This window comes from Abramis brama (assembly GCF_963993115.1).
Source record: "Abramis brama genome assembly, chromosome: 9".
In the NCBI taxonomy this organism is placed as follows: Eukaryota; Metazoa; Chordata; class Actinopteri; order Cypriniformes; family Leuciscidae; genus Abramis; species Abramis brama.
Window position 1 is genome coordinate 44517081 of NC_139971.1, and position 11674 is coordinate 44528754.

General features: G+C 39.3%; 2 protein-coding genes across 3 annotated transcripts in view; one reads left to right on the forward strand and one right to left on the reverse strand.

Annotated features, from left to right (window-relative positions):
• Nucleotides 1-5749, forward strand: part of fbn1 (fibrillin 1) — a 108579-nt gene extending 102830 nt beyond the window's left edge. Inside the window, exons 66-67 of the mRNA XM_084123806.1 lie at nucleotides 1-40; nucleotides 2849-5749. The exon at nucleotides 1-40 is cut by the window's left edge and continues 114 nt beyond it. Of these exons, the coding sequence (XP_083979932.1) occupies nucleotides 1-40; nucleotides 2849-3205 (397 nt within the window). The 3' untranslated portion in view covers nucleotides 3206-5749. The remainder of the gene's footprint in view (nucleotides 41-2848) is intronic.
• Nucleotides 5750-7552: 1803 nt separating this feature from the next.
• dut (deoxyuridine triphosphatase) lies at nucleotides 7553-10316 on the reverse strand. Of its 2 annotated transcripts, XM_084123808.1 has the most exons (7): nucleotides 10188-10316; nucleotides 9596-9746; nucleotides 9327-9418; nucleotides 8432-8476; nucleotides 8277-8351; nucleotides 8138-8208; nucleotides 7553-8067 (listed from the first exon to the last, which is right to left on the reverse strand). In XM_084123808.1, the coding sequence occupies exons 1-7, from the start codon at nucleotides 10276-10278 to the stop codon at nucleotides 8011-8013; spliced, it is 582 nt and encodes a 193-aa protein (XP_083979934.1). In that variant the 5' UTR covers nucleotides 10279-10316; the 3' UTR covers nucleotides 7553-8010. The 2 variants fall into 2 exon arrangements, with proteins under 2 accessions (XP_083979934.1, XP_083979935.1); XM_084123809.1 differs by lacking the exon at nucleotides 10188-10316 and having other exon boundaries at nucleotides 9596-10165.
• Between the last annotated feature and the right edge of the window lie 1358 nt (nucleotides 10317-11674).

Below are 11674 nucleotides of genomic sequence, written 5' to 3' on the forward strand. Positions count from 1 at the left end.
CCGCAAACGCAGGGACGCCAACGCAACCGAGGAGCTTCAGGTAACCTCACTGATGATCATGTGACTGATGTTAGTCAACACACAAGACATGATCATTTCAGTGAGAGCTCTGAAAGATTCGTTCATGGCACAGGATGACATAATTACCCAGAAATCTAAGCATGGATGATGTCATTACAGATGAGGTGGACGTTTTGGGGAAACATCTGAATATGTAAACACTATGGGTTTCTTCATTTCTGCTGCTCAAACACGCAAAAACGCACACAGATATGATCAAATCAGAGCACAAATCAACAAATATGCACAAAATATAGCGTTAGCAACACCAAGGTCATGGGTTCAGCTCCCAGAGAAGGCATGGACTGACCTTGAATGCGATGTATGTTGCGTTTGCCGAATGCATCAATTAAAATGTCAAATGTAAATGTTTAAACTAATGACTTAACTCTCTCTATCTCTCATTTTCTCTCTATATACAGAGAGAGAGGCCAATTGATTTAAATATATCAACACTCCCAAAAGTTTAAAAACAAGCAGCTTTGTTATAATTGCTGCATGAATAACAGAATTATGTTTAACTCTTGTTCTGTGCTGAAAATTTAGCCTAATTTGATGTTGCAGGTCAAAAATGACCTGCTTTTTAAATTTAAAATCTCTCAATATGGGGTATTAACACCAAATATCGGATTCAATCTTTTTTATCAACTTGTTTTCTTTTAGTTAGCACAGGTTTTAGGTTTCTTTTTGTATCTGACTGATGGTAGAGCTTATCGATCCGTGTTTGAGTGGAAACATTCACTCAAGCTTATTTAAAGGGACACTGTGGAGAAATTGTGTTTTTGTCAAACAGCGACCCCTAGAGTCGCTGTGGAATACTTGCACTGTCGTAAATACCCCTCCACCCTCCACCCTGTACACCGGTACCTGCGTCGGGCATGGAACAGGCACACAGACTCCGAAGACATGATTATTGCAATTTATCTAGTTTGCAAATTGTGCTTGTTTATTTACAACCTCTACGTTAGGCTTATTTGTGTCCTGATATTTATGTGAGATATTGAAAACTGTTCTCATGATCGCAAGAATCAACGTCAACAGCGTCGTCTGATATCCCTCAGGACTACGTGATAAATACACCTCACAACACCTGAGTTCAGCTGGCAAACTAGTTTGTGAGGCAAGCTAGGCAATAAAACATAACGCAAAAAACACGTAGGCCTTAGAGAACGAGTGTTTGTTGTCTGTTAACAGCTCTGATAATCGAAAGCTAGCTAGACATATGTGGAAATTATTGGACTGGTCTAATTATCAGCAATGGATGAATGAACAGCATGTAAAAAAAATGACATACTACAAGCAAGCGCAACAACACACAACATAGAATGCAAACAAGTTTACAAATAAGAGATTTATTTACTGGCCACTTCGTGCGTTTTCTCAGATCGGATAGATTTTTCTCAGATCGGATAGATCTTTCTCAGATCGGATAGATCAAATCCGATCTTCAATTCTCGCGCTATATGCAGATTTAATGGAGTGCACGTCACCGAAAGCAACAGATATGAGCTGCATTTTATTGATCATCAGCTAAAATTTCAAAATCAAAGACCGCAATAAGAGAGAGCAGTAACAGCCCTGGAAGATCATTTTGTTTCTTTACTTTTAATGATGATGATGATTGTGTGTTAAGCATCTGCGACTTACTTTCACTTTGATTTGCGATAGTTTGCACGTTGGCTTGATGATCTGATGCTCAGCTTCTCATCTGCGGTGATGCGTGTTCCAGCGCGTCGTCATATCTGGCAATAACATATAGCCTATAACACGCTCTCACACGTTTTTTTATTATTTATTTTTTAGCATTTTTGGGAGGAGTACAATTTACATATGTGGTTTAAACAACCAGATGCATTTACACTTGTTCAGTTTCGTCTGGAATGCGTCTCAGACCTCCTCCTGAAGTGGTTTGAGCGTCTTGAATGCGTTTCGGAGGGCATTTACACCTGGTCTTTTCACGATCGGATAGCTATCCGATCTGAGAAAACGCATGAAGTGGTCAGGTCTAAACACAACAGCCCCCATGACAAAAACATACGCACGAAAGCCGAAAACAAACGCTCACGTCCGAATTTGAGGAAGTGGTGGGGGAAGTGACGTATGCCGTAAAGCAGTCGAATTTTGTAGTTCTTTTTGTGCTCTGGTTACTACCCGAACCCCGAAGTTACATAGTGCCAGTAAAAGCGATACAGACCCCGTCAGGCTATGGCAGACGTGTCATTCAACCTATTGTAAGTCGATGTACCATCACAAGGGTCTTGGAAATATATTATGAAGGTTGAAAAGTTACACGGTGTGGCTTTAAATCAGTTCCAAAAAAGAAACCTAAAACCTGTGTAAACTGAAATAAAACGAGATTGAATGCAGTATTTTGCAGTAACACAGCATAACAAGAGATTTATTAGCATGTTTTGACCCGGGAACACCACAAGTGTAACAAGGGGGATAAAACCCCCTCAAAAAGTGCAGAAATTATCATAACTTATTTTAGGAAGTTGTTACAGGGCAATTCCGCGCAAAACTGTCACATCCATAACGCCAACTAAATACCATGGCATTGTGTTGGCGTTATGGATGTGACAGTTTTGCGTGGAATTGCCCTACACCCTGTGTGAGCAAAGTCAATCTGGTTTAGTTTAACGCGATAACATTTACAAGCATTTTCAGGGGAAAAATCCTCAGTATGAGGGATAAATATATCAACACTCCCAGTTTCTGTTAATTTATCTCGTGTCTGAATCACCATTCCTCTAACGATGTGTGTGTGTGTGTGTGTGTGTTTCTCCAGAACGATCTGGACTCAGCCAGTGTGGACGTGGACGACACACTCCAGCTCCATCTGAACATCAGCACGCTGAAGAGCAAAGACCACATCATCGAGTTCGTCCCGGCGCTGTCGACGCTCACCGATCACGTGCGCTACACCATCGAGTACGGCAACGACGACGGCCTGTTCCTGATGAACCAGAAGCACGGCGTCAGCTACTTGCACATATCCAAGAAGAAGCCTCTCCAGCCGGGTGTGTATTCTCTGCAGATCCGCAGCGTGGGCCGGGCCGGTGGACTCGAGCCGGGGGACTCGGACTACCTCAGCGGGCAGCTGGGACACGCTCTGCTCATGCGCGTTCAGATCGTCCTGCACTGATCCAGCAAACACACAGACTGCCGCCCGCAGCTACGGCCAAAGACCAGCACCTTCCTCTCCACTAGCGCTGCGCGATCAATCGCAATGAAACCGCACGCGATTTGGCAAAGGCTGCGATTATTTTATGCACGACTGATCGGTAGTAAACGCTGCTCCATCTGAACACCAGAGGGCGTCACACACACACACACACACCCCAAATATGCCCTGCAGAAGTACAATAACACACATCACTCCAGGAAACCTCTATGAGCATCACACTCTCTGTCTCTGAATAAACAGAAGACTGAAACGCTTTGATTAAACACGAGTAATAAACACACGACTGCCTTATTCTGTGTCAGAAGCTCATCATCTCCCAGAAGGAGGAGCTCAGCTGTCCTCATGAAGTGAGTTTGGAGGAAAAGCGTGATATTAATGTTGTCTTTTGTTGGACAAGAGGTTCATAAATGCTTCTCATGTCTGGAAAGATGTTTGACGCGTGTTGCTTTTTCAAATGCACGTTATAAGCGACTCAAACTCACAGTGCTTTCAGAGTGAGCAGCGTTTACTGAGCCGTACGTCACTGACAAGCTGCGCATTACAAATAATCGCTTTAAGTGCGATTACATGGAAATTGCGATTAATCGTGCAGCCCTATCTCCATCATACGCTCGCATCCCAATATAGACGCTGTGGAGGAACGGACGCGAGCCGCACGCGTGCCGAAGAGCCTCGCTCGCTCTCTCTCTCTCTCTCTCGCCGCTCAATCTGTCGCATCTTACTGCTGCTGCACTGCACAAAACACTCTTAAAGGGATAGTTCACCCAAAAATGAGAGTTAGCTCATGATTTACTCTCCCTGAACTCATCCTAGGTGTATATGACATTCTTCTTTCAGACGAACACAATCAGAGTTATATTAAAAAATGTTCTGGCTCTTCCAAGCTTTATAATGGCAGTGATCGGCTGTATATTTTTTGAAGTTCAAAAAGTGCCTCTATCCATCATAAAAGTGCAGCTGTCAATCATAAAAGTGCATCTATCCATCATAAAAGTGCAGCTGTCAATCATAAAAGTGCCTCTATTCATCTTAAAAGTGCAGCTGTCAATCATAAAAGTGCAGCTGTCAATCATAAAAGTGCAGCTGTCAATCATAAAAGTGCATCCATCCATCATAAAAGTGCAGCTGTCAATCATAAAAGTGCAGCTGTCAATCATAAAAGTGCATCCATCCATCATAAAAGTGCAGCTGTCCATCATAAAAGTGCATCTGTCCAGTTTGTGAGTTTGTTTCTTTAAACTCTGATTGTGTTCGTCTGAAAGAAGAATGTCATATACACTAGGATGACTTCAGGGAGAGTAAATCATGGGCTAATTTTCATTTGTGGGTGAACTGTCCCTTAAATCAGTGTTTTTGGCTTGTTTTCTAGTACAGAAATCTAAACGTTCTTAAATCAAGATACTTGAAAAGCAAACTACTTGAGATAGTCTTGGTTTCTAAAATGGTTGCTTAAAACAACAAAAAATAACTGCCAACGTAAACCAGGAAAAGAAACTTAAAGAGGTCCTACTGTTTCTTCAGTGTGTAATGTTGCCGTTTGAGTTCTTCTCTATATCAGAGTCAGTGTTTCTGAACTCCCTGAAACGCCTCTATTGTAGTCTTGAAGCCTTAAAATATCTTGAATGTAACCCGACACCCTTGCCTCATTTAGTATGCGCGGTTCTATGAATATTCAAATGAGCCCCGCCTCCACTCACTCACTCAGCTCAGAGATCCACTGGTTGACGATCACACGTTGATCTGATTGGTTACAAGGTAGTTTGTGACGTCAGAAACACCAGCGATTTCAAAGCGTGTTTTTGAGACTGTCTTTGGTTCACTGCAGTTTTAAGGAGGAAATACTCAGCAATGGAGTCGACTTATGAATTTACACATGGTTTGTCTTAAAGCGTATTAAAAACACCACATAGACACATAAACATTAAAAACTGGATTTTCACCACAGCTGGACTTTTAAGATATTTTTGTTTGTTTTAATCACAAACGCGCTTAATTTGTAAACATTTTTCAGTAAGCAAGACTTAATATCTTCAGTCATTTCGCTTCTCCAGTAAATGTCTCTTGATTTAAGGACATTTCGATATTTGTGCTGGAAAACGAGACCGAAACCCTGAGGAAGAACGTCATGTTTGCAGTGCATCACGTGAGCGCATCGATTCATGCACTGTAATAATCGTCTACAAGCGGCTGACCGACGCTTCTGTTCTCTCCTGCAACTATACTACATGTAATTTAAGTGTGTCTATACTGTAACCGTGTCACTTTGTTACTCGCGATGTAAACTAGAGGACCCCTGGAACGGAGGGGTTTGTAATGGTGCTTCTTATAATGACCAACTACTTGTAAACTGTGTTTCTGTGACTCGATGCACTGAGGTCTCGCGGCCACACACACTTCCACACACACGCCGTCGGGCCTCGGCCTGGAGAACCACGCCGTTCTGTCTCACACTCGTGAGGGGTTTAGTTGTACATTCACAATAAAAACATATTTTTGGTTGTACGGGTCGACTCGACCGCTTGCCTTGATTTCAGAACAGCAGAATCATTCGTTCTGTGTCGGTTCCTCTTCAGAAAATCATGATTCATTCAAGAGTCACATGACCATTGTATTGTAAACCAATTGTATTGGTAATACTGTGGCAGTCATTTACCCAGTAAAGCCTGACATATGAAGTAATAGTCAGATAAATCTAATTTTTTTTAGACTATATAAGTTTGCATATGTGTTTGAGTATCATATTTGATGCATCAGGCTTTTATATGGCTCATATAGAGAGAATATGAAGGAAAAATCAGCTCAAACTGAGCAAAAATATGCAATTTGGTTCACATGCTGATATTTATATGGACAAAAAGTGATGAAATTCTGATGCTTGTGATGTAAATCAACAGATACTTGCATAAAATGCATATAAATATCAATATCTGCCAATAATATGTCTTAGTAAGATGATATTTAAATGTTTAGTTTTATGATCAAAGCTCTGTAGTTTTAAAACATATGCAATACAATGATGATTGACAGATGAACAATTAAACCTTCCTCAAAAGCCTGATGATCATATTTGATATTTTCTAATAAATGATGTCTGGATAATCAAATAAACCTCAGTTCAGCTGAAATATTACCAGCAATATCAAAGTTATTCTTATGTTTACTTGATAAAACCAGTGCAGATTTAAAGACACGTGACGCTGGAGCTGAAGGACGTCTGTACAGTCACTCTTTCACTGGAGTAAACAGAGTAAACTCTCAGTCAGAGATTGAGTTTTGATCATATAGATTAGAAATCTGTGTATCAAATAGTAGGTTTTATAGGGTTAATGTATTTTGGGGTATGATTAATTTACTTGAATATGTTCATTCAGCTCAATGGTGAATAACAGAACTACAGTATTAATGTTTTTGCATGAGCAGTTTCTGGTCTCAACAAAAATCACAAAATATCTGATGTTTATGAACTGCCCTGTAGTGACATTCACTATCAGTGCACGGGTTTAAAAGGCTAAAACCCTGCCGCGTGTTTAAGATAATGTGCAGAATGCAAATAGTAGATATTAAAATATCAGTAACACTTTATAATAAAGTCATTAGTCAATCCATTAACTAACAATGAGCCATTGTTAACCAATGTTAGTATAAGTTCACAGTGCTATTAACTACTAGTATTGTTCATGTTTACTAATTGAGTTTAAAGGAACACACCGACTTTTTGTGACTTTAGCTTATTCCCCAGTTATATAAGTCCACACACACCCTTCTCATCTCCGTGCGTGCCGTAACCCACCGCTAGCCTAGCTTAGCACAAAGACTGGAGGTGAATGGCTCCAGCTAGCATACTGCTCCCAATACGTGACAAAATAACACCAACATTTTCCTATTTACATGTTGTGTAGAAGATGGCTGTGTCTCATGTGACCTTGTTATTTGCACACGCTGTGACTATACACATCACAACATGTAAATAGGAAAATGTTGGCGTTATTTTGTCACTTTTTGGGAGCAGTATGCTAGCTGGAGCCATTCACCTCCAGTCTTTGTGCTACGCTAGGCTAGCGGTGGGTGCGTCAGACAGAGTTACGGCACGCACAGAGATGAGAAGGGTGTGTGTGGACTTATCTAACTCTGGGGAATAAGCTAAAGTCACAAAAAGTCAGTGTGTTCCTTTAACAAATGAAGCCTTATTGCAAATGTTACCACAAAAAAAAAAAAAAAATCAAGTGTAATTAAATCAATGAAAGATAAAGCCACTCCTGTAGAAACTTACAATGGTGACGCCAGTAAAACATTCACAGATGTTCATTAACAGCAAATTAATTCATTTTAATGAATACAGTAATGTAGAAAACTTCTGGGTAACTGACAGCAAAGTGAACATATTGTCAACATTATGAAATATAATCAAATGTCATTGAATAGAACTTTCAGAATCTACATGCACAAACTAATTATACTGTCATTTTACATCAAACAATCAGTGAAATAATCCAGTGTTAACACTTTACAATAAGGCTTCATTCATTAACCTGATCAATCCTTCTACAGCATTTATTAATATTAATGATCATCAACTAGTACTTCATTAAAATCAAAAGTTGTATTAGTTAGTTAATGCATTGTGAACTAACAAATACTGCGAGAACTGTATTGCTCATTGTTAACGAATGCATTAATGTTAACAAATGAGGCCTTATTGTAAAGCGTTGCTAATTAAATGGGAAAAACACACATTTAAAGCAGCATTTTTATTGTGGAGAGTTTCAGTTGGTGCCGGTGGAGCCGAAGCCGCTTGCTCCTCTCACAGTCTCATCCAGCGTCTGAAACGAGGAAAACATGATGAGACAGCTGATCTGCAGATGCTGGGATCAGACGGTTTATGAGGTTCACCTGTAACTCCTGCAGCTCCGGGTAACAGATCCTCTCGCAGATCAGCTGAGCGATGCGCTCGCCTTTCTTCACTGCAGGAGGAAACATGTCAGATCAACTGTGGATGATGTTTACGTCACTCCTGCGAGGGTTCGCTCACCTTCGAACGGCTGTTTGCTGAAGTTGAAGAGCACGACTCCCAGATTCCCCCTGTAGTCCTCGTCCACCACACCAGCTGCAGAAACACCACACACGTCAGAGCATTCATAATCAATCATTCTGATGTCATCAGTGACGCGAGCGAGCGCGACGTACCGCCCACATCGATGAAGTGCTTCACCGCGAGACCCGAGCGAGGAGCTGCAACACAAAACACCGCGTTAGTCGAAACGCATAATGTTTTTAATCTCATGATCAATTTTGACTTTTTAATCTCATAATTATGATTTATTAGAAATTATGAGATAAAAAGTTTGGCATGTCATAGTTATGAGGAAAAAGTTGAAATTGAGAAAGTCATAAGTCAAAATTTGCAGATACTTGAATGACATACTAAATCACAATTATGAGGAAAAAGTCGAAATGAGATGTTGAAATTGTGACATACTAAATCCAAATTGTGATAATTTCAACTTTTTCGCTAATAATTATGACTATACACCACAATTTTGACTTCACAATTGTCATAATTATGACTTATTGGAAATTATGAGATAAAAAGTTTGGCATGTCATAAATATGAGGAAAAAGTTGAAATTAAGATAGTCGAAGTCAATTTGCAAAAACTCGAATGACATACTAAGTCATGATTATGAGATTAAAATTGAGTGTCATAATTTTGCTTTTTAATGTCGTAATTGTACAATAACTCATACTAAATCAAAATTATGACAATGTATAATTATGAGGATAAAGTCGAAATGAGATGTTGAAATTGTGACATACTAAATCAAGATTGTGATAAATACAACTTTTTCCCTAATAATTATGACTATACACCACAAATTCGACAAAAATTATACATCAATTTTGATTTAGCATCATAGTTTTTACTTCATAATTTCGACCTTTTTCCCGTCATTATTATGATTTAGCATATCATAATTATGACTTTATTATCATTAGTTATTATCAGTGTCATTAAGATTTACCAAATCATGATTATTTTCTTGTGGAAATGAATGGATTCTGACACGTGACTCTCGCTCACCTACTCTCCCGTAATATCCGTGTGGAACCGCGATCTGGATATCAGTCTTGACCAGAGCTTTGTCCATCGGCCCGATGCTGTAGTCATATGCACTGAAACAAACAAACACACACACACACACACACACACCCACCCCATCACCACATGCATTACACTAGCAGGAACCACTGGAAATCCAAGTGCTTTCTGCAGGTCGAAAGATTATAATCCACATTATTCCTCTAAAATCAGTGCATGAATGTAAGCGCGTGCACGGCGCTGAGAATCACCTGTACAGGTCGAATCCCGCGGCTCGGCTCGATCCTCGGCTCGGTGTCATGGCGTTTTCTGTCAGTTTAGCGAATTTGAGCACCTTTTGTTCTTCGTGTCCGTTCACTGCATCACTCTTGCATCTCTTCTGCGGCGAAACCGCTTCTGTAACTTCAGAGCAGGGCATTTTACTGACGAGCGCGTGCAGCTGGACCTCGCGGCAAAAGTGAGACTGAGTGTATGCGGTGTTTCTGAGCGCGCCAGAATCTCGCGCGCATTATTTGAACGACCCCACCGCGGGAAACGTTCTGAGTGGTGGGTAATGCGTGACGTAAGGCGTCATAACGTCACAGCAGAATGTCTAGCATGTTATGTAAATCGGTTATTAAATTATATAGCAAAATGTCTCTAATAGATTTACTACATTCACTACCTTTGTCAATGTACGTAGATCACATTTCAGTAGTGGTGAATCACATGTTTATTCTTAATAAATAATAATTTAGAGAGTTAACTGTGATTCAATAATAGCCACTGCTGAAATGAAGTCCAACGGCTGCAGTCAGATATTAACGGTCTATATTTCGCTTTAATTTCTATAAAGCTGCTGACCTCTGAACACAAACCCATATAAACCGCGAACAGCAGCGACAGAAACGCACCGAACCATCATCTTCAACCGCCATTTGTGTTTGTGTTGCATTCTGGGACTTGTAGTTTTTTTCCATCGTGCTTTCTGTGTAGTTGGCTGTAACGGTCAAACAGTTTGAACTCAGCTTCCATCGCGAGTCTCTCGAACTCGGTTCAGTTGATTCGGAATCACGTGAATGTGAAGCGGTTCATTCTGAGGGAGAAGCTCGACGCGACGGCGTCCTGTCAGCGTTAAATACTCAGGTGAAATTAATTACTTCTGATAATAACCCGGATCTGAACTTTATGGAACCCCCAAAACATGCTTTGGTAATTCATATGACATAAAAAGTCGCAATTTGTCGCATGACATACAAAATTAAAACATCACATTTCGACTTTTCATCTCATAATTATGACTATGAAGTCATAATAAATTATTGAATCAGGCATATTACACAAATAGTACAGTAACTTAAGGGGAAACCTGTCACGTTTCTGCCACAAAAACATGCTTTGGAAATTCATATTGACATAAAAAGTAGAAATTTGTCGAATGACATACAAAATTATAATTATTACGAAGTCATAATTATGAGATTAAAACGTCAAACTTATGAATTTCGACTTTTCATCAACTATGAAGTCATAATAAATTATTTAATCAGGTATATCACACAAATAGTACAGTAACTTAAGGGGAAACCTGTCACGTTTCTGCCACAAAAACATGCTTTGGAAATTCATATTGACATAAAAAGTAGAAATTTGTCGAATGACATACAAAATTATAATTATTACGAAGTCATAATTATGAGATTAAAACGTCAAACTTATGAATTTCGACTTTTCATCAACTATGAAGTCGAAAAATTATTTAATCAGGTATATCACACAAACAGTACAGTAACTTAAGGGGGAAACCTAACAATAATTGAGGCATTCAAATGGATTTTCCAAAACTTTATTTACTGTGAGAAAACATTTATGTAATTGAATTTGAATATATAACATGAAATAATTTCACACATTCTTTCCCAGTACCACATAAATATAAATAGGATTAACAAGATAATATCATAATGGGCCGTCAGTGAACATATTTACAAAAACATGATACTTTCATTGATCATTCTGAATAATTTAACACTAAAGTGCTTTTATACTGTTGACACAGATCTTATAACCACGCTTGTCCAGTAGGGGCAGGATAGAGCAGTTCTTTATAATATGCAACAATGTTTAAATCAGAAGTGTGCAGTTTATATCACATGCTAAATACTTTTTATTTAGCATTTTTAATGTGACTTTTATATAAAAATGTCTGATGAAATAATACGTCAAAAGAAATGATACACATACAATATGCATACTGCAGAAATAGCATGAGTAGTTGGGCAGTATGCTGTGTGTGTGTGTGTGTGTGTGTGTGTGTGTGTGTGTGTGTGTGTGTGTGTGTGTGTTATTGT

What these genes read in the sequence shown, in the direction of transcription:
- dut (XM_084123808.1), bottom strand. Translation starts at nt 10,278, where the DNA reads ATGCAACACAAACACAAATGGCGGTTGAAGATGATGGTTCGGTGCGTT. An exon ending in GCACTTCATCGATGTGGGCG is followed by an intron (nt 8,352 to 8,431) that starts GTACGTCGCGCT and finishes GTGTTTCTGCAG; the next exon opens with CTGGTGTGGTGGACGAGGAC. An exon ending in CAGCAAACAGCCGTTCGAAG is followed by an intron (nt 8,209 to 8,276) that starts GTGAGCGAACCC and finishes TTCCTCCTGCAG; the next exon opens with TGAAGAAAGGCGAGCGCATC.